Source organism: Silurus meridionalis, chromosome 2 (genome assembly GCF_014805685.1).
Source record: "Silurus meridionalis isolate SWU-2019-XX chromosome 2, ASM1480568v1, whole genome shotgun sequence".
Taxonomy (NCBI): Eukaryota; Metazoa; Chordata; class Actinopteri; order Siluriformes; family Siluridae; genus Silurus; species Silurus meridionalis.
In genome coordinates, this window is record NC_060885.1 from 30,821,433 (window position 1) to 30,843,463 (window position 22,031).

A 22,031-nucleotide genomic window follows, 5' to 3' on the forward strand; every position below is an offset into this window, starting at 1 on the left:
TTTAGAGACTATGGTCAGAATACGTGTTACTTCTGCTACAGCAAGAAAATGAGCTGTGCCGACTCTCTAATGTGCAATGCAATTGTATCCTCAGGTAAAATAACCTTTGTATTCCTCAAAACACTAAATAAAGGCCTAAATTAAGAACCAGAAATGTTCTCTGTCTATTAAATTACTGATGGAAAATACTCTTGTGGTTTTCACATTTCTGATTAACACACCACCAGTGGGCTACATCATCACTCTGTACATGAGTAATAAAGATGGCTATTGTGGCATGTTAGAGTCAGGAGATTCTTTCATCCTTTATTCCTCTCAAAATGTTGGTGCTAAGCAGATGTTTTCAAGCGGCAATCAAAACAAGACAGAGCGGGCGCTTGACCCTGATTGGTGTCTTGCTGCGTGTTTGACCAGTTAAGTCTTTATCCACTCATGAATAAAAAGGAACGACTGATTTTGCAAAATGTAAAGTAAAAGTATGAGATTTGACTTGAAATGTTGTGAAGTTTAAGTAATAGTGTCCCGAAATGGAAATACTTTAATAAAGTACAGAAAAAGCTACTAAAGTACAGTAACGAATTGCATTTACTCCATCACTGTCCATCATAAATAGAAACTTCTAATAGAGAAATTAAATAAACAATGACTTTTTTCCAGCCAAAGGTTAATGCCATGTAAATACTACACTATAAAATGTGAAGAGGTTCAAGTGGGTCAACATATAACAAGTTACTATAATCATGAAGAGGACCTGTACACAATGTAAATAGCCAAAACTTCCAGTTCAATCTGCACAATTGTGGTACAACAATATGTTATCCAGTCTCTCTCTTTCTCTCAACATCTGTGTGTAGGAGACGGTGGCGCCGTGTCCTACGCCCTCATCTCGGGTTCAGACCGTAAATTCGAGGTGGATATTAGTACAGGACTAGTGACCACTGTGGATTATCTCGACTACGAGACCAAAACCAGCTACCTAATGAACGTGTCGGCGACAGACCAAGCTCCTCCTTTTAATCGGGCCTTCTGCACTGTATATGTCACTCTGCTGAATGAGCTGGACGAGGCCGTGTCGTTTCTAATGGCCGGATATGAAGCATCCTTGAGGGAAAATATAGCCACCGGAACAGAAGTGATCCAAGTGCGAGCTCAGTCAGCAGATAATCTGAATCAGCTGACGTATCGTTTCGATCCTGATACATCACCGGCTGCTCTTGCGCTTTTCAAGATCGATGCCTTTACGGTGAGTATGTTTAAACTAGGGCTTATACTGACAAATCATATTTCAAAACGTTGTTAAATAAATATCCCAGTTATTTTGAGACCTGATGTCTGAGATGACTTGTCTAAAGTAGCATACACATAGAAAATACAGGAAATGTTCAAATCCTTGCATTACTCTAAAAGGATTGCATTTTCTTTTGTCTGCATTGTGCGTATCTGTTTTGCAGGGTCGAATCACTGTGACTGGTCTGATAGACCGAGAGAAGGGTGACTCCTACACTCTCACAGTGGTTGCTGATGACGGAGGGCCTAAAAGAGGATCCACTGTGGTAAACTTGTAGCATCTTCTGGAAACTACTAGAATGATTGAATAATGTTGTCCAATGTCTGTACATGTCTGACCAAAATGCTTTCTTGTTTTTGTTTTTTTTGCCTAACATATTGTGCATTTGTAGAAGGTAAGAAATAGTTTGAAAGTTTGGACTTTGAATATTTTTTATATATATGCCACTCATACACTCATCCACAGCCACCTACTTATATACTGTATAGTTTTTACAGTACAGTACTGTAAATTGCTCTGTTTTGCTCAAATATTTACAGTAATTTGTTAAATTTTCAACAAATTACAAAATACTACCCTTAGTGATCACCATTCTTTAAGACTCTTGGGTAGTCTAGAAATATTGTCTCGAACATTTTCGAATAAGTTACTATGGGGTCATCAGAACACGTCCCCTTTGTAAGACAGGGACCACCTGTATTTATATATATTTTAGACTGCGCATACTACTGAAATATTTTTCAAATCTTGGCAGGTGTCCATCACTATTCTCGATGAGAATGACAACAGCCCTGAGTTCGACCTCACATCCGACCTATCAGTGAACGTTCCAGAAGATACACCTATCGGCCAGAGAGTGGCCATGGTGACGGCACGCGATAAAGATGCCGGGAGGAACGGACTGGTGAGAGAGACCGAAGATTGGTCTGGTATTAATCCCACAGTGGGACCTGAAATGCAACCCGATGTTGGTTTACTCGCTGGTTTCTGGCACTTGTTCATACTTTTGTTGAAGCTCCTCGTTCTTTTTTGTTCGCTACATCCAGGTGAACTTCACGCTGGTGGCAGGTAACATGAGGGATATATTCGAGATTCGAACCATCAACAACACTTTTGGAGACATTTATGTAAATGCTCCTCTCGATCGGGAAGCAGTAGATCGCTATTTACTTAAGGTGAGGGCTAATTTTACAGATGTTGCACAATGTTTTTGCTTTTGCAAATGAACATGGATAAGAAGGAATTGCATTCAGATAAATTAAATACAATTACATCTGTCTTTAAAAAAAAGTACTTATTTTATCGGTCTATTCAGTAAGTTTAATGTTCTGGAACGTCCCCTGTTATTGCACAGTTGAAACCATTTAAGAGTTTAATCATTGTTACTATAGAAACAATACTATAAACACTTGCATTACTGTAAACCCGAGATCACCAGCGTTATTATATCAGCTGTTGACACAGAAGATTACTCTACACCGGACTGACTATAATAATGTTTATCTTTACATTGGCACCTAATTACTGTAATATTTGTTATATATATATATATATATATATATATATATATATATATATATATATATATATATATACACACACACACACACACACACACACACACACACACACACACAGTGGTGTGAAAAAGTGTTGTCCTGATTTCTTACTTTTTGCATGTTTTCACACTTTAATGTTTCAGATCTTCAAACTAATTTAAATATTAGTAAAAGCTAACACAAGTGAACACTACATGCAGTTTTAAAAAATTAAGGTTTTAATTATTGAGGGAAAACACAATCCAAAACATGGCCCTGTGTAAAAAAGTGTTTGCCCCCTAAACCTAATAACTAGTTGGGCCGCCCTTAGCAGCAACAGCTACAATCAAGCTTTTGCGATAACTTGCAATGAGTCTGTTACAGCTGTGGAGGAATTTTGCTCATCCTGTGGAGGAAACTCATCTATGCAAAATTCTTGTAATTCAGCCACATTGGAGGGTTTTCCAGAATGAACCGCCTTTTTGAGGTCACGCCAGAGCATCTCAGTAGGATTCTGATCAAGACTTTGACTAGGCCACTCCAAAGTCTTCAATTTTCTTCAGCCATTCAGAGGTGGACTTGCTGGAGTGTTTTGAATCATTGTCCTGCTGCAGAACACATGTTTGCTTCAGCTTGAGGTCACGAACAGATAGCCGGACATTCTCCTTCAGGATTTTTTTGTAAACAGCAGAATTCATGGTTCTATTTATCACACCAAGTCTTCCAGGTCCTGAAGCAGCAAAAAAGCTCCAGACCATCACACTACCACCACCATATTTTACTGTTGGTATGAGGTTCTTTTTCTGAAATGCGGTGTGATGGGACACACGCCTTCTAAAAGGTTAAACCTTTGTCTCGTCAGAGTACTTTCCCAAAAGTCTTGGGGATCATCAATATGTTTTCTGGCAAAACTGAGACAAGCCTTTATGTTCTTATTGCTCGGCAGCGGTTTGGAACTCTGCCATGCAGACCATTTCTGACCCAGTCTCTTTCTTATGGTGGAGTCATGAACACTGACCTTAGCTGAGGCAAGTAAGGCCTGCAGTTCTTTGGATATTGTTGTGGGGTCTTTTGTGGCCTCTTGGGTGAGTCGTCATTGTGCTCTTGGGGTAATTCTGGTCGGCCACTCCTGGGAAGGTTCTCCACTGTTCCATGTTTTTGCCATTTGTAAATAATGGATCTCACTGTGGTTTGCTGGTGTCCCAAAGATTTAGAAATTGCTTTACAACCTTTTCCAGAATGATAGAGCTCAATTACTTTCTTTCTTATTTGTTTTTGAATTTCTTTGGATCTCGGCATGCTGTCTAGCGTTTGAGGATCTTTTGGTCTACTTCACTTTGCAGGCAGGTCCTATTTATGAGATTTCTTGATTGTGAACAGGTGTAGCAGTAATCAGGCCTGGGTTTGGCGAGAGAAATTGAACTCAGGTGTGATAAACCACAGTTTTAACAGGGGGGACAAACACTTTCACACAGGGCCATGTAGTTTTGGATTTTGTTTTCCCTCACTAATAAAAACCTTCAATGAAAAACTGCATGTTGTGTTCACTTTTGTTATCTTTTACTAATATTTGAATTAGTTTGATGATCTGAAACATTAAAGTGTGACCAATATGCAAAATAATTAAGAAATCAGGACCACTGTATGTATATGTATATGTTTATTGTACATACACATGAATATTTATATACATTAGATTTATTTATTTATATACATTGCTATTTGCACTACTGGTTACATGCTAACTGCATTTCCTTTGCCCTGTTCTTATACTCTGCACAATGACAATCAAATTGAATCTAATCTAATCTAATCTAATCTTAATTAGATTAGCAGTGCTGTGGAATAATACAGAAATAACAAACCTTTTCCAGCCAATCAGAAACTCTTAAAAACTCTTATAAAATCTTAATTTTCACTTTAATGTAATTAGGAATATCACTGTTATAGTCTATTCCTCTTTTTATTTAAAGCAATACTTTTGTACCAGCTCACAGATTAGAATTTTCTGGACAGGGGGCCCAGTGTTAATCCTTAAAACACCCTCACAATGAGTGACAGACCCTTCAGTGTCATGGCCTACAACATTTCAATCCACATTATTTCCTTCTACTTTGCATGTGTGTACTTTGCAGGTGAGGGCCCTAGATAGCGGCTCTCCTCCTCGTTCTACGGATCATTCGCTCACTGTGAACATCGTGGATGTAAATGATAATGCACCTGTCGTCCAAAGCCCCCGCGGCTACAACGTCAGTGTCAGTGAGGTGAGTGCAATCATTAGAGGAAGAAATCATGGCAAGATCGAGAACTCTAGGAGCACAGAGGGTTGTACATTTCAGGAACTTAACAATGGCGGCTTACTGAAGCTGAATCCAAATCCTTCTGTTTAATCGACCACTGAATCGTAACCACTAGCGTATCCAGTACTTATGTGTATGTATTTCTGTGTAGAATGTAGGAGGCGGTACGTCGGTCCTGCGTGTTGTAGCCACAGATCGAGACATCGGACCCAACGCTGTGTTGTCTTATTACATCACCGATGGCAACCAGGATTTAACATTCCGCATGGACCGCATGAGTGGAGAGATTGTGACCCGGCCTTCACCTCCTGACAGAGAGAGACAGCAGCAGTACATGCTCACTGTCACGGTGGAGGATGATGGAACTCCGCCACTATCGGTAAGTTCCTCTTATTATTTCCTCTTTGGGGAAACTCCATGTCCAGCATCTTATAAGATCTTATGTTTGTACAAAGTTTTTTTTTTTTTTACAGAAAACCCTAGTGCTTTTAATACCTCTAGTCAGTTTGTACTGGTCTGGGCTGAATATTACGATTGATGGCTGAAATATTTTTATACTATACTTACGAAAGAGTTGCATCAAAGTATTCTTTGCGTTCTCAAACCAAATAAGTGTTTTCCAAGTCAGTAAAAATGTTGAAAATCGACTTGCGACAGACTTAGAACACGTAAGGTACTCGTCCACTATGCTTACAAACACAATTCTTGAGAAAAAAACGTGCAATTTCATGTGATGTGTGGTTTTCACGCTGTTTCAAAAACATAAACATAGCTGTTTGGGCCTTGTAGAGAATCACTGCCTGCTAAAAGTCTGGGTGAAGCAGCAGTTATATAATCCTAACTATTTTCCTTTTAATTCTACACAAAAACCGGGGAAAAGTAACCTGAATAGCTACTGTAGTTTGATTTGCGAGATGCACAATTTAAAATTTGTAATTCATTTTGACTTTTAGCTAGTTAGCTAACGGACAGGTTTGTTGTAGAGGTTTACTGTTGTGATTGTTAATGTGGGAAAAAACATCAAAATCATGATCATGTAATGTTATTTTTTTTCTATTTATGAGCAGACGTAGTTGGTAAACGAACAGCAATGTGCAATACTTTTGTATTTTATATATATATATATATATATATATATATATATATATATATATATATATATATATATATATATATATATATATATATATTATATATAATTATATAAAAAGTGCTGAACTTTTAGTGAACCCCTGAGTGAACCCTAAATTCTTGTGGTAAAAGTGATGCCAAAGCTGAGTATTTACACCAAAGTGTTTCAGCCTGCTGGCACATTTTACCATTTACCATTTAAAGACAGGAAATGTAAACTGATGAACTGCAAAAACAGGAAACCAACAAGTGTGCTTTTTTTTCTGAATCAGGAAGTAACAATTTCAAATATTCTGCTAGTTCCGGTTTCATGTTCTTACATTCTGGTAGAATTGTTCGCTCTTTTTCTCTTTGTGTTAATAACTCACTTCCTTGTATGGCAGAAGAAATGTTTTTGTCTTGTTGGCTACGTGATGAACTTGTTGAATCTGTTTTGTCTAGTTTGCAATTTACATTGTGTACTTAGAACTTTTAGACATATGTGTGTATATATAAATATATTTAAATATATATTATTATATATATTATTAAAATAAATATATTTTATTTAACTATATATATGTATATACTTTAAATATATGCATCTGTCATTTTTTATTTTTTATTGTATAAAAAAGGAGAACAAATATTCTTTTACAGCATTTAAAACACGTACACATAATAATGGCTACTTAAGGCATTTATAGACAAGTCATATACAGTGCAGAATATAATTTATCATTTTCATTGTCTCAAATATACAGAGAAATAGGATTCCTAAATTCTTTCTCTTGATCCATCTATCCATCCATCCATCTATCCATCCTTACATATATCTATCTATACATACATATTTACATCCACACTGATTCCATTAACTATTTTGGGTTTGGGAGTTTGAATTCAGGGCCAGCTGAAGGATCATTTTTCTCTCACAAACAGCAATATATAAAATATATATCTATATAAAACTGTATAAATCTGAATTAAGGACCTATAATTAATGTATAAATTCTATTAATTCATCTTTTTTGTAGTTTTTTTTTAGCAGTCGTCATCGTTTTGGCCAAAAATACGCTTTACCACCTGGTGAGGTCTGACACACTTAAAAATCATGAAACCATGTGTTCTACAAAAAGCACCAGACAGGCAAAGGCCGATTGAGGATGGAGCAGTTTTTCTGTCTCATTGTTCAGGAAAAATTACAAAAAAACGAAGACGAGACCAGAGAAGAAATTGGATTTAACCAGTGAGTAGCTGCATTCTCTCAGTGGTTCTGATTATCACCTCCTTCTGATACCTCCAGGTTATGGAACATTCCAGTCTGTGTGCTGAAAAAGAATGCCTCTCCCCCACCTTACCACATATTTAGATGAGCTTTAGATGAGCAAACCATGTGTGTGTAGAAGGACATGGTGGGGGCAAAGATCCATCTGATCACAGAGTAGGTGAGGGTGGCGAAGAAGATGGAAAGAAAGGAAAGTGCAGGGCAGTTCAGTGGTGCTGAGAAAGACAGCGTCTCTTCATCCTACAATGACTGGAAGTCGGGTGACTCTGGGATGGGCTCTGCAAAACAACACAAAACTCATTAGTGTACATACGAACACACATGCTCTTCTGTAAACACACACACACACACACACACACACACACACATACATCATGGACAAAGTGCAATTTGGTAGTTTTCATTTTAAGTAGTTCCTGATTTTTTTAAACTTCTGTCTTCTGTGTTTCTATAGAGAAACTTTATTTCTCAGAAAATGTGCACGCAAGACTTTTAAATACTCCACACACACACACACACACACACACACACACACACACACACACACACACACACACACACACACACACATGCACAGATTCTGTAAAAGCAATCCCCAAAAGTATTTTGCTCAGTGTTATATAATAATTTCTTCTTGCAATTAATCATTCTATCACCGTATGGATGGCACATTTCATTTAAGTGAAGATAGAAACCACAAACCCCAACCCCTTTTGTTAACCTCTTTCCTGTGGCAGGAAACTTGCAGCTTTACTTCTAAAAGTTTCAAAGCATTGACACTGGAGACTCCTTCCAAAAAAAATATATAGAAATAACATCTCTTTACAGCCGTGCAAGTCCCTGCGAATGTCTGTTGCCCGGAAAGTGCTGCAGAATAACATGTCCCTGTTGTAAGTAAATATGTGTTACAAAACCTAGCCAAAGTGTGGAGCAAGAAATAAAAACTGCAACAAAAACCCTTTCCCAGAATCGGGGATTGCAGGAACAGAGACGAAAAGCAGAAGTGGGTCGTTGTGTAACCGTGTCGAGTTGTGAAAACAAAAAATGCTGATAAAAGGTGAGGAAAAAATCTCGCTTTCTGCTTTTTCCGGGCCGATGTATTAAAAAAATACGCAGTATATTATAGCCTCGCTTTGCATTGCATCCACAAAGAACTTCACACCGCACAACACATCTCTAAGCTGAGCTCTTGTACCGATATTGAGAATATTAGAGCAGATTTCATATTAGTGGGTCACATGTAGCTGGTGGGTGTGTTTTAATGCATTTTTGGCTTCTGATAAGAAAATCTACCAGGCGCCTTTTTTTTTTTTTTTTTGCTAATTGAATTTAATTTTCATTTCCTTTGCTTTAATATGCTCGGATTTGTTTTTTAATGAGGACTTCTTTATAAACAGTGTGCATGTTCTACAGTTCAGCGTTCCCAGACCCTGGGCTATTGCTCTGCGTTATCAGCATTAAAACTGACACGCAAGAAGTTTCTCTTCAAACTTCCTATAAGTCAAGTTCAAAGTGCAATTCAGAACCAAAACACAAGTTCAAGTTTGGCAGGAGAGAAAATCTGATCTGAGAAATGATTTAAAATGATCTGCTGAGAAGAAGAACACGCATGTGTTCCAGTGCCTTTAGAATTGCAGCTCGTATCGGTTTTTGGGTGGATAAATGGTGTGAGCAGAAATGTATCATCAACCAAATGAGAATAAATCTTACTTTGCACTTGTACTAAATAAGGTCAAAGGTCAAAATGTTGCGGAAGTGGGTGAGTGTAGATGCAGAAAACAATGTAGTGTACATTTGGACTTCGCTTCCGAGCATCACAAGAGGAACTTTTACTTGAGGCTGAGCTGCGTGTGTGTGTTTGTGTGTATGCACGTTCATGTGTGTGTTTGCATCAAAAATATCTCCTCACTGCTTCCAGATGTTTCAGGCTGCATGAGCTCATGCTGTTGTCACAAAAGAATACCTACAGCTGTATATGTGTGTGTGTGTGTGTGTGTGTGTGTGTGTGTGTTTAATGTTACTGCTGACTAATTTTACACATGATGTAGTGTTGTATTTTTGTTTTCTGTATATGTGTATACTGCACATGTGTGTAAGTTAGTGTTGTGGAACCAACTTACACTGTTCAAATACTATTTGAATTTCCATAATATTTGCATATTCAAAGGCAGTCACCTAACCACGTTTGAATGTTTACGATCCCATGTTCTACTTTAGTTCTAACGTTCACAAAATTTCAAAGTGGATATATAAAAAAAAGTACAAAATATGATCATATGCAAGTAATTAATTTCAAGCAGGCACTTATTGCCAATTTCCTTCAGGTGATTCTGGTAATGTGGTCAAATACAACTCCATTATTTCTATCTATCTATCTATCTATCTATCTATCTATCTATCTGTCTGTCTGTCTGTCTGTCTGTCTGTCTGTCTGTCTGTCTGTCTGTCTGTCTGTCTGTCTGTCTGTCTGTCTGTCTGTCTGTCTGTCTATCTATCTATCTATCTATCTATCTATATATATATATATATATATATTTCATAATATCTTCGTGTTCTTCCGTTCAGTGTTTTTCTTTTTGCATGTCTCTCAACCGCAAGTGAGGTTCAAGCATTCTAAAGTCTATATGCGGCTGAAAAAAAATCTCATTTAAATATTTAAACTGTGGTGTGACATTTTGAGTGCTGATGAGAGATGACTGTAAACTGATTGTGAACTAAACTCATGGAGTTTATATCTGTTTCTTGACAGCAAGTAACCATTCACTTTGCATTCTCTCTGCAATCCATAGATGCAGAGACACTCAGACTTACAAACTATTTTCTGCCAACACAATACTCCATTGAGCACAGAGAAAGATGTCAAGAGTGTGTGTGTCAGAATACTGTGCATGAATCAACATTACACACAGAAAGATTTGTAATAGTTTGCTCTGTAATGTGTGCGATTTCACATATAGATTTGTGTATCTTGTGCTGAGTTGGAGTGTGTACGTTTTTTCTCTTACCATGCGCAGGGAAAAACACCTCTCCATGTGGGTTTGGGCTATAAGGGGTGCCAGGGTCGGACAGAAGGTGGCGTCCTGTTTCAGAAGACTGCCTTGTCATAATCTGAGCCACGCTGCGAGACGGAACCTGTGGAGAACCTGCCATGTACACAGGGTTCTCGTGGCCTTGAGCCTCACTGATGAGAGAGAGGCAAAATAACATTTAAAGGGCAATTACATCATAGATGACATTTTTTCAGCACAGTCATCCCCTTAATTACAAATATAGCAAGAAAATGGTGTCTGAAGTTGCTTTAATATGCTATTGAATGTAGCTAACACTTATGGAAAGCTTATCATACTTGTCTTGCATTAAAACTAGTAATTTCGCATGATCACACGCCTAAATAACCAGCAATATGTTGGTTGGTTTGGTTCACCCTAATTCTCCATTCAAACATGAAGATAAAACTGGGGATTGTGTATCAGCATAACTGCATGCTATGAGAGGAAGTGATTCTGGCTATGTTGCTATTGCGGTAATATTGGTTTATTATGAATTTTTTTGCACATTCTTTTCATTCAGGATAACATTCCCCAGTCTTTGGTGTAGGGCTTTATGATACACATGATGGTGATGGACATTTTTTTTTAACATTTATATCAAAATCTGATACCAGACACCACAGATTTTGTTGGATTAGCTCTGTGGTTCAACCTGCACTCCTCAATCACTTTTTGGATAATGGTATATGCCATTAATGTGCATGTAAAACTCACATTGGGTGAAACATGTTTTGCTGTCTTCCCTAATAGATTGTAACGCAACTGGGCTCTTACAAACAAACCTATTTACATTTTCTGTTCACACAGAAGATGCGGCCAAATCACATATGTTAAAAGTAGCTTTGAATTAATGCTAAATTCTGTGTTTAATAATCACCTAGCCTAAAGCTTGTGTTTAGTCGTGTAGTGTATGTATGAAACCACATAGACGGGTCTGAGATTTCTCAACAACTCTGTGCGGTTTGAGGTAAATGTGTTAGGATTTATACATACACTTTGCATAATTCTGTGTTGCGAACTACGAGCTTTCTTTAGCTATTAGACACGCCGGTGCTGCTTATTTACATCTAAAACAGACTAGCATGGCGAGCTTTGTACAACGGATTTGATGATTGCGTGGGAACTCACCTGTCCATGCGAACGAGCTCTTGTGCACCTGTGAGAAGCAGGAAGTGGAAACTGGTCATTGTGAGACATAGAGAATATAGTTGACTATGATTTCCTGCAGTCACAATATGCAGCGTTGTGCAGGATGTGAGGCTAAAACCTGCACACAAATCTTGCAAGTCACTTTTAGTAAAGACTAGAGTCTGGGAGGCCGCTAGGTATTCAAATCTAAACTGTAACAGATGTTTAAGTACATGTCATTATGACTGACACCAGACATTGACTCATTCATTATGGCTGACTATGAGTTATGTATTACATGACATAACTTGCTAATAATAAACCATTTAGGCTAAGGAATATTCATAGCCAGACGTAGATGAGATCAGTGTGTATACTTACGTCGGCTGCTGTGAGGTCTTTGTTTTTGACGGAACACTAGGATCAATAAGAGAGGCAGACAAAGAATACAGATCACCAGTACAGCTGTAACCAGACCTGTAGTGAATGAATCTAGAGGACGATAGAAAATAAACAGAATCATCAAGCCGTGTGGGTAAATTTGGCAGATAGTGTCAGCTAGATATTGTCCAGAATAACAAAATGATTGGGAAAAAAAGGGAATTTGCAGCTGCAATTAGCAACAATCACTTGCTATACTCTATGTTCAGCGTACCTGTGTTAGGTGGAGGCGGCAGCTGTGTACACGTCAAACTGCCGTTGCGACCTATGGAATGACATATGATTTATATAAGTATCAAGCTTTATTTACCACAGCAATACTGAGTTCTCAAATCGGATCGGACAGAAAGATCCGTCCAGCATCGAAAGTAGTGTTTTACTCAAGGGGGTAACAATAGCTCCTTTTTGAATTGGTGTTTTATTTCTTAAGACATGGCGACACTGCACGTGTCAAAAGTTGCCATTGTTGCAAAAGTGATACAATAAGAACAGGATGTTTAATTACATGCTACAAAAGATCAATTCTAAGCTGTAAATAATACGTTCTTAAAGACAATCGTTTTTTTTTTAATAACAGGGAATAACTGTTGGCAGGAAACAGCCTGCTGTGTCCTTACTTGGCGTAATGGTGAGGATCATGTGACTGTAAGACCTCTGCTGCAAGATAGGCTTGTGCTTGTTATCCTGCAGCATGTCCAGTGCCAGGCAGCAGTAACGTCCCTGGTTAGCCCGAGTCACATTGACCAGCGTGACGCTAAAAGACGTGGCCTGGGCTTTGTATACCACACTTTGTGTGCGGTTGTTGTGCAGGCGCATGTGGCACCGCTGGTCGATGTGCTCCGTGAAGAGCCAGACGTGCTGCAGGTGGTCCATTGGGTGTTTCATAGCACCGGACTGTTCGCAAATCATCGTGGCGTTGGCACCTTCCGGGCACACGTAGGAGACGTAGGGGACTGAGACGCTGAGCGAGTGAGAGTCGTGTTCGGTGTAACCTGGGGATGAGAAGACATGCAGGAATTCATATTTCTGAAGTAGAGAACCTAAAATATTTATTTCGCTATTTCTGATTAAACATCATACTATTTTAGGGCATCATGATTGGATTGGTTTTTAAAATATGGTACATATTTACATAAAAATGACACGATTTTAAACCTCGTCTTAGTGTCATTAATCATAATATTTTCTTTCATAAAAAAGACACTATTTTCCTTATAAAGACACTAGAGCGTCCTCTAGGATCCATCTCATGCCATGATCCATCTCATACCATCTTCAGCTTGCTGTTGAGCTGTTACAGGTGTCAAAGTGACTGTAAACTTTGCCTGTTTTTACACCCAATTGGATTCTACTATTAGAGTTGAAAGGAAAGAAAACGGTTAAGCGGCGCACAGCACACGTGTGCTTCACTGTTGTTGCTTGAGCACAGCTTCATACACATTAAAATGTTCAGACATGAGAGTTTTGTGGTCATTTCGTAAGCGGTGTACTGTAGGTGTGCAGGTGTGAGCGTGTGCATGATTGCAGCAAACCGAAAGAGCGCACGACCTACATCCGTCGTTTAGCGAGAGCTCATTTACTGGACTGTGATTCATTCCACCTGTACCACCGTGCATGCCGAAGCTGAGCTGGCATTTCAATCAAAATGTCAAAACGTCATGCCATTTTCGACTTGACTCATCGTCAAGTTTATGATTTCCCCGAGCTTGCGATTTTACACCACGCTTTAAATCAAATTTGAAAAAGAAAACAAAAATGCCTACGTAGAGCTAAATACACGTACTAGAGGCTTATTATGTCATAAAACTAGAGAGGAATTTTTACAAATCTAGAAAATTATACTGGTTTAAGACAATATTTGGTTATTAACCAAGAAATAAATATTTCTCGCTTTTACTTTAATGTACTTTAATGTTTTTTTTTTTACATCTACATACATAATTTGTCATTCGTGCTATATATTTAACTGTAAGTGTCAGTTATTTTAGACGGAGTAAAACTGAACTAGCTATGTCAGCAAAACTCTTTCCATCCGCCTCTCTGGGGCTTTCATTCAACTCTATTTTAGCTGACCTTGTGACTTTTAGACACTTCTTTGGTCTCCAAGGTTCCTCCTCTAAGTTTCCTTCTCTTTGTTTTGGTGAGTAACACTCAGTTAATGCTATATGTGTCCATACACACACACACTGTTGCAAATAGCTGACCCTGTCTAAAGTGTCAACTTAAATATTAAGGAAAAATCTTTATTAATTTATTTTTTGCAGACATCTGGGCACAAGCAATGTACCTTTAAGTCATCTTGTGTGACAAGCTGGGTAACTAGCAGGAGATTTTGTAGCTACATGAAGAACTGTATGTCTTCTGCAAGTTGTACAGTGAAGGAATATGACACAGAAATCAATCTTCTTGTGAATTCCCCAAACATTTTATTCATCCTATATGATAGAAATTTGAAAATGATTACAATATTTATATATATATTGAAGAACTCTTCAATTGAACCCAGTTTGTTTGAAACCCCACTATTACCAGTCTTGGGCTCTTGAGCAATGGTCTCATCCCGCTGTGCTCCAGGGGCGCTGTATCACGGCTGACCCTGCTCTACTACAGCAGTTTCCTAACATTGCTGGGATATGCGAAGAATGTCACCGGGCTGTAATGTACATGTAACAAGTAAAGAAAACCACCTATTTATTTTAGATTGAACACAATTAATGACTACTCTATGTATGTATGCGTGCACAGGTTTCATTTTCCCTTTTCATTGGGAAAATCAGATGGAAATGGAAATGTTTGCAGGTTACAGTTATCCCTTTATATCTCACAACATACAAGTAATCTTTCAAAACATTTCCATTCACTTCAGTATGTACAATCCGTAATCAGCCTCTGGATTTTTCTATGTTTTTGACTCTGACTCATGAGTCCTGAATTCAACCACACCCAGCGGCCCAGCGGCTTTCTAATTGCACGTTCAGGTTGTACGCTCTGAGTATTTCTACTTTCAATTGAGTACAGAGGGAATTCCGGCAATCCTAATGCTGCATTCCAGATCACAAATGACTCATTTACCCTTCATGCCTGTCCCCCAAACAATGACACTTTCAGTAATTGCAACCACAGCACTGTTGTGGTGCTGTCATTATGGGGGTGTGTGCGTGGGATATGTATATGTGTGTCAGCATATGATCATGGTAAATTGATAAAGTCAATGATACATTTCTGTATAACATCTGCATGATAGAAACCGCAAAAAGAGCACAGAGAGAGAGAGAGAGAGAGAGAGAGAGAGAGCAAAGAGGGCTATATGGAATACAGAAGGAATGTTCCGGATGTTTGGAAGTGATAGAGACATATACTTTTGAGGGGCTGAGGGGCAGAAACTTCCTTCCTGCTCTGGTCTTGGCTCGCAAAGCCAAAGAGAGATTACAGCAACACCCCATTTCCATGGAAACTAGTGGAGTTTAATGGTAACAGAAAAGATCAGCAGATCAGTCATCTGTGAACGTTCCAACAAACCGGACCGCCTAAACTACCACTATGAGGGAAGAGAAAATTGAAAGACTGCCATGTGGCTGGCTGGCAAAATCATACGCCGCTTATTCCATGGTCAAAGTAATAGAAGTTTAGTTAGACTTTCTCTACACTTGTGTTGCAGTCAAGGTTCTATTTAGGTGAAATATTTTGGTTCCATGTTCTCCAAATAATGGATGTCCAACGAATGTCTACTGTGGCTACGTCTACACTACTCCGGACAAAATAAAAAAACAGAGTTTTCATCTAAAAACACCCGGGGTCCACACTTTCACTTTCAATCGTTTCCCAAAAGTTTTTCATCCACACTACAACGTTTGAAAATTCTTACATCCCTGTATTGCGCATGGGCAAATACGTAAGACTCTTCGACCTGCGTCATTTCCGCCTGCCATTTATTTAATTTTCTGCTGACAAAAAAGGCGTTTTCGAAACCTCCATTTTCTCAATGACGAAAATGGCGTTTTCAGATTCATCCTTATTCGAAAAGCTACGTTTTTTTTTGACTGAAAACCTGGCTTAGTGTGGACATAGCCTGTGGTAACTATCTCCAGAAGGGAACACCTAATCTTGCGTTACAAGATGACGTTTCTGTAGTATATGCTTTAAACAAACAAGCACTAAGGTTGTATCTAGCTAGCTGCACTACAGGCTACATAGCAAACTGCACTGAATCTTCATAAATAACTGGTCATTGCTACTGCTAATATTTGCTAGGCTGTAAGAATATTGAAATCAATTGGTACTTTGATATAGTGTTGGTATTGAGATAGCTTTAATAACATAATGTCACATTGTAACATAATTCAAATGTTAAATTTCAATGATAATTGTTTAACCTCCGCTACTGTTTAAGTGGCAGTTTGTTAGAAAACATATACTGTGATGGATTTTGCATGTTGTATAATGTGTGCAAGATAATTTTGTAAAATTACCCACTCTTAAGCAGTACATCCTCCTGGAGTCCTATTTTTAATCGGTGGACAAAAACAGACACCTTACCGAATGGAAAATGAGCTGAAGGTGCTAACCAACAGTTGCGAAATGTCATGTTTGTAATATGTATGCATATAAATCCAAGTTCATGTTTGTTACAGCTGCTTAGCCTTAGAGATGCACGAATTTGTACACATTCATACACAGATATATGCAGGTCCAGAACTTACACTGTTTAGCATATGCACAGGCTTTGACCCTTCTGTTGATGTAATCGGTTAGTGGTCAAGGCTCATGTTTTTGTGTATATGTGTGTGTTGGGGGTGGGGGATCAGGAACAGCAATAGAAAAAGCACACTGTGTGATTGCAAGTAGCCGCAAGCCCTGTGCCTGTTCCTGTCTCTCGAATGGACAATAGAGCCAAATCTGATTCCGTTCCAATCCATTATTCTCATTTTTCCTGATCTTCCCAATCTGTGGCAATTATTCTCCCTGCTCGAGGCCCATTTCTACTCACAGGAGAGCTTTCATATATTACTTTAATGGAGCATTATTTTGACGGGTGGAAAGATCCAGCTTAATATCGCCCAGCCTGTCTGTACAACTCAAACATGACAATCAGGCTGCATCTAAAATCTGATGCCTGATACTCTCATTATCCCGTATTGCTGTTTGAAATGCTAGCCTTTGGGTCAAGACACAACATCCAGCAACATGACGAGGAAACGCAATTTACAGTCAGCACAAGCAACTGCAAAGCATTCAAATTCAAAATACGTGCAGAACACATCAGAACTTCATTGACCGTAACAAGCAACAAAGCAACACTGAAACTTTTCAATTCATTGCAAATGAGGTATGACGTGGACCATGACCAATCTAAAGGTTGTGAATGATACTTTCATTTGCATGTGGTCCAATGTTTCTTCAGTTCCCCACTTGTAGAGGTGGAAAGAGTAATAAAATATTCTACTCAAGTAAAAGGACTGTTAATTTAATGACATTTTATTTTAGTACAAGTTACAGGTCCAAAAAAGTAAAGTAGCTCATTTAAAACTTACTTAGTATCAAATTTACAGCGTTACTTTTTTAACAGTGGGGGGAGTGTGTGGGGGGGATTCATAAAGGAGATATAAATCTCAGTTGTTTTTGATTGAAGGCAGGCTCTTTCAAAGTAAAGTGCGGTACAATACAATAAATAAAAGAAGTCCGATGTGAGTTGTGCACTTTTGCAGCAAATTTATTCATTTATGATAATTAGAGACACACACATTCAACAACTTTCGATTCGACTGTATTACGCTTTTAGCCGAGTCTGCATCCCTGGCGTCTGTTTTGTCTCTTTACATTTTTCTTGCTTGTGAGTTTTTTCTCTGGCCATTAATAAATCAGTGCTGTAGTTTCCAGGGTGTGCATTTTATATCTTTTTTCTTTTTTTTTACTCAGTATGATTTAAAATGTAGCCAAGTTAAATACTTCAAACAAAACATACTTAAGTAAAAGTAAAATGACTGATTTTAACTACTTGAAAAAGCAGAATTACACAAAAATGATTTATTTACAAGTTGCCAGTTGCAGCATGTCATCCCTGTTTGGATGATGCTACAAATCGTAATCCTAATAAAATATAAACTCATCAAATGTACACAACTGAAAGCTTTAACCTAATAAGGTTATGTGTCTCTATTGTTATAAACCTAACGCCAACTCTAACACACACATACGTCATACTCACATACACACTTTGAATAAGAAGGCTCGTTAAAAGGTGTTAATAGGAGCACTGATGGGGTCATTTACTTTCACCCATTATTAACCACTTTATCACTAATGACAATATTGTATGCTAAATTACTCTAATATAGCACACACTCTCTCACAATAAACACAATAGTTTATCTTAAAGGTTGTGAGAACAAGAACAGCCAGGGGGTTGTGCCCTTGAGCAAGACATTTCTCTTTAATCCTGGATCCTGTCAATTAGATTCTGCATTTGATGTCTAATGACGTAATTTAGATCAAGTCAAGTAAGTCTGCTTGATATGACATCACACTGTGGTGATAAAAAAATGTATTACTGTTGAAATGACTTATTGTGGTGGCCTGAGAATCATAATACTCCCCTTTTCAAGCTCTAAATTGTATGGGTTAGTTTGAGGTATTTTTGAAGTGAAACCTTTAGTGAAACCTGGCAACCATGTCAGCATATTTGTTGATTTAAAAGGCAGTCAAATATACACTAAGCAGGAACTTCCAATCAAGGAAATGGTACAAATCGATATGGTCTATTCAGAGGTTCCTACTGGACTCTGACAAGCTTGTGCTGACTGGGATCTGTGAAACCCAGCTGGATGGGGAGGAGATGCCCAGCTGTGTTTCTCAGTTCCATATCCGCACTTGCTCACAATCAATCCCATGCTGCTCATCGGTTCCAAACAAGCACACGCCATTTTTCCGTTTACCCTTAGTCAAAATCTCCACAAGGACACACTGCTTCTGTCCTTGGCACATGCCATTATTGTGTGGGAACATCAACAACAGTCCAGCAGCAGCGAATCAGTTGTTTTAATGAACATTATTAATTATAATTTTTTTCCCTTACTATGTCCCATTATGTCGGGCATTAGCAACTTTAGTAATATGTTTTATTGCATATTTAGGAACTGTTCTTATCTTATTTTCTATTTTTTTCGAATAAATCTGCAAAAACTCATTTAGATCAAGTTTAATGGCCAAGTCTGAGAAAATATTCGGTTTAGATTATTCGTAAATATTTGTATTTTATTTTAAGTCATGCAATGCAGTACTAAATCATTTTTAACTGCAGCCTACTCTGTATTTTGTTTCCGGGTGTTCTTTTTTTTCTAGTGATGAATCAAATGAATCAAATCTAAGCAGATGTCGAATCATTTCAATGTTTTTTTGCTGGGGGAAAAAATGATTCGGAACATTCGCCAGATGTTCAGGGGCGGAACTTGAACGCTTCAAAGATAATAATTCTGTACCACGAGGGGAAGCAAAACGGTTTCCACTTGGGAATTTGTATTTCTTTATTTTTTCCATTTAAACTGTCAATGACTGTAAATTAGTTACTGAAGATAAATTTATTGTTTTGAGGGAACAACAGAAAAACAGCTGTTTTTTTTTTTTGTTTTTTTTTGCATTTGCTTTTTTTTTTTTTTTTTTTATCAGTATTACAATAAATACAACCGGAAAATAAGTCAAAGGTTTGCACGTACTATGTCTCTTTTGAAATAGCACTTTGAATAAATAGGGCAACAGTCATTCCACTTTTGTATCAGTATTACAAATAAATAGGGTAGAAAATAAGACAAAGGTTACACAAGCTATTGGCTGTTATGCACTAAAACGTCGTGTGGCTTCAACATTTGGCTCAAGGACTGTTTGGGTAAATAGGCGACTTTTCCAACATGACACAATTCTTTAAAAATGATAAGGGGAACTATCTAACATGTCACTGACCTGCTCTAATTCCGGGTTCAGTTCATGTAATGCACAGTGAATAAACTTACTTTATTACAATGACAACAGCAAATAAAATCCTTCATCCTGCACAGTAGATTCAGTGTAACACAGTGATGCTCTTATTCATAAAGCCATATTGAAGCTGTGGAATGTGTGTTTAGTCAATGCAGTAATAAGGTTGGATATATGTTTGTTTGGAAGAGCATTTTTTTTTTTACAGCCTGCAGCTGGGAAAAGTTTATAGATTGTCTCTCTTTCTGTCTCTACACATTCACACACACTCATTTACCTTCAACAGCCAGGAAGAGGTGAAGGCAAAGCCACACAAGCGTAAACAACTCCATCTCGTCTGTAGATCCACTCCTTGGACGTTTGCTTTAACTTCTTAAATGCCACAACTCCTGCTTTGGATTCTAATCAGTCAACCAGGACTGCCAGGTTTCCTAACCGCAAAATTTTCCTGCGGACTGCAGAACACGCACACTGCTGCTGATTACACACAATGGTTTCATGCGCCTCTCTTCTCTCTCTTTCTCTCTCTCTCTCTCTCTCTCTCTCTCTCTCTCTCTCTCTCTCTCTCTCTCTCACACACTCACATTACCACATGTATCCGCCCGTCTGCCTCTCTGTCTGAAACACATTTACATAGATGAACAGATGAAACATGAAAAACTCCACCAAGTATCCAAATCTAAATGTTCTTTAGGTAAATACAATTTGAATTATATAAAATTTTTATTTTGTTTGAGTTTTTCCCCCTACTAAAAACATTCAATACATATTAAAACATTTTCCATTGTTCCTTTGGTTCCTTTATTTTTAGGATTATTTATCCTAGTACCTCCTCTGCCACCATGATTACTACTACTTTTACTACTCTTATTGTAATATTATTATTTTATATTAACAACAATTACAGAGTGAACGTCAGAAGTATAAATTTGATGCTGTAGGTGGTAATTCAATACAGGGTTTTTGTTACGTCAGCATATCAGATCTCGATCAACTGAAATTGAAATAAAAAATGACTAAGCGGACTTCAAAGTTTTTCAGTTCAAGGGCCCCTTAGGTGATAGAGACATGGGTCAGGGACCCCCTGATACAAAATGTGTCAAACACAGTCAATGATATTAAAAGAAACCCGTCATATTACGCCAGTTATATTATGTTAAGACAATTAGAACTATGTTGTTGTTGTACATGCATCATTGCGTGCATCATAATTTAAAATTTTATAAAAGGTTTATGCATAAGAAACATTTTGCCTTTTCCTTTTACTATCAGGTGGACTATTATACAATTATATGAACTCTAATTTTAATAGAACTTAACATTACATTTTACTGACAGGTCGATAATTATACATTAACATAAACATCAGCTTTAAGTTGAAGTTAATTTAACATAATGAGCAGACCCCCTGCAGTACCCCCCCACGAAAAACCTTGGGATCACAGACCCCCGGTTAAAGACCCATGACTGGATTTGACAAATTAAATTTTTTCCACCCACTTGGCATTTTTTATCCACTTCTATGGTGACTGAAAATAAGAATAAAGCAACATTTTTCACACCACTCTTATGAAAGTAGCAGTTGTAAAACATCAACAGGCTAAACAGGCCAAACAGGAAGAAAAACAAGAAGCACACATCGTGTTCTGGATGTGCGCTCGTTGAATTTGAATGCAGTAGTTTCACCACTGGTTTCACATTAATGCTGACCAACTCAAAGGCCCTGCAGCTCTCTGGTCTCTCCGAGTTCTCAGTAAATGGCATTCAACATGCGTGTCATAAGATATAGGCCGGCGTATCCCTATGTAAGAAGATTTACGCATTTTAATGAGTGCGAAAGTAAATAAAAGGGGGCCAGGTTTCACTGTCAGATCTCAACTGTTTCAGAACAATTTGCATTTTTTGAATATCAAATGCACC

The 22,031-nt window shown here is 38.0% G+C and overlaps 2 protein-coding genes across 6 annotated transcripts in view; one reads left to right on the plus strand and one right to left on the minus strand.

Moving 5' to 3' along the window:
• Positions 1-22,031, plus strand: part of cdh23 (cadherin-related 23) — a 239,459-nt gene that overhangs the window by 191,709 nt on the left and 25,719 nt on the right. For 3 of the 4 annotated variants that reach the window (XM_046836156.1, XM_046836155.1, XM_046836159.1), the window contains 7 exons: positions 855-1,243; positions 1,452-1,553; positions 1,680-1,682; positions 2,043-2,192; positions 2,335-2,463; positions 4,962-5,090; positions 5,278-5,505. In XM_046836156.1, coding sequence (XP_046692112.1) covers positions 855-1,243; positions 1,452-1,553; positions 1,680-1,682; positions 2,043-2,192; positions 2,335-2,463; positions 4,962-5,090; positions 5,278-5,505 — 1,130 coding nt within the window. The remainder of the gene's footprint in view (positions 1-854; positions 1,244-1,451; positions 1,554-1,679; positions 1,683-2,042; positions 2,193-2,334; positions 2,464-4,961; positions 5,091-5,277; positions 5,506-22,031) is intronic. The other variant, XM_046836157.1, reaches the window with a different exon arrangement.
• On the minus strand, positions 6,845-20,651 carry vsir (V-set immunoregulatory receptor). Of its 2 annotated transcripts, none has more exons than XM_046836164.1 (7): positions 20,389-20,651; positions 12,761-13,135; positions 12,358-12,408; positions 12,084-12,119; positions 11,703-11,730; positions 10,530-10,705; positions 6,845-7,802 (listed from the first exon to the last, which is right to left on the minus strand). In XM_046836164.1, the coding sequence occupies exons 1-7, from the start codon at positions 20,441-20,443 to the stop codon at positions 7,765-7,767; spliced, it is 759 nt and encodes a 252-aa protein (XP_046692120.1). In that variant the 5' UTR covers positions 20,444-20,651; the 3' UTR covers positions 6,845-7,764. The 2 variants fall into 2 exon arrangements, with proteins under 2 accessions (XP_046692120.1, XP_046692118.1); XM_046836162.1 differs by having other exon boundaries at positions 12,084-12,194; positions 20,389-20,650.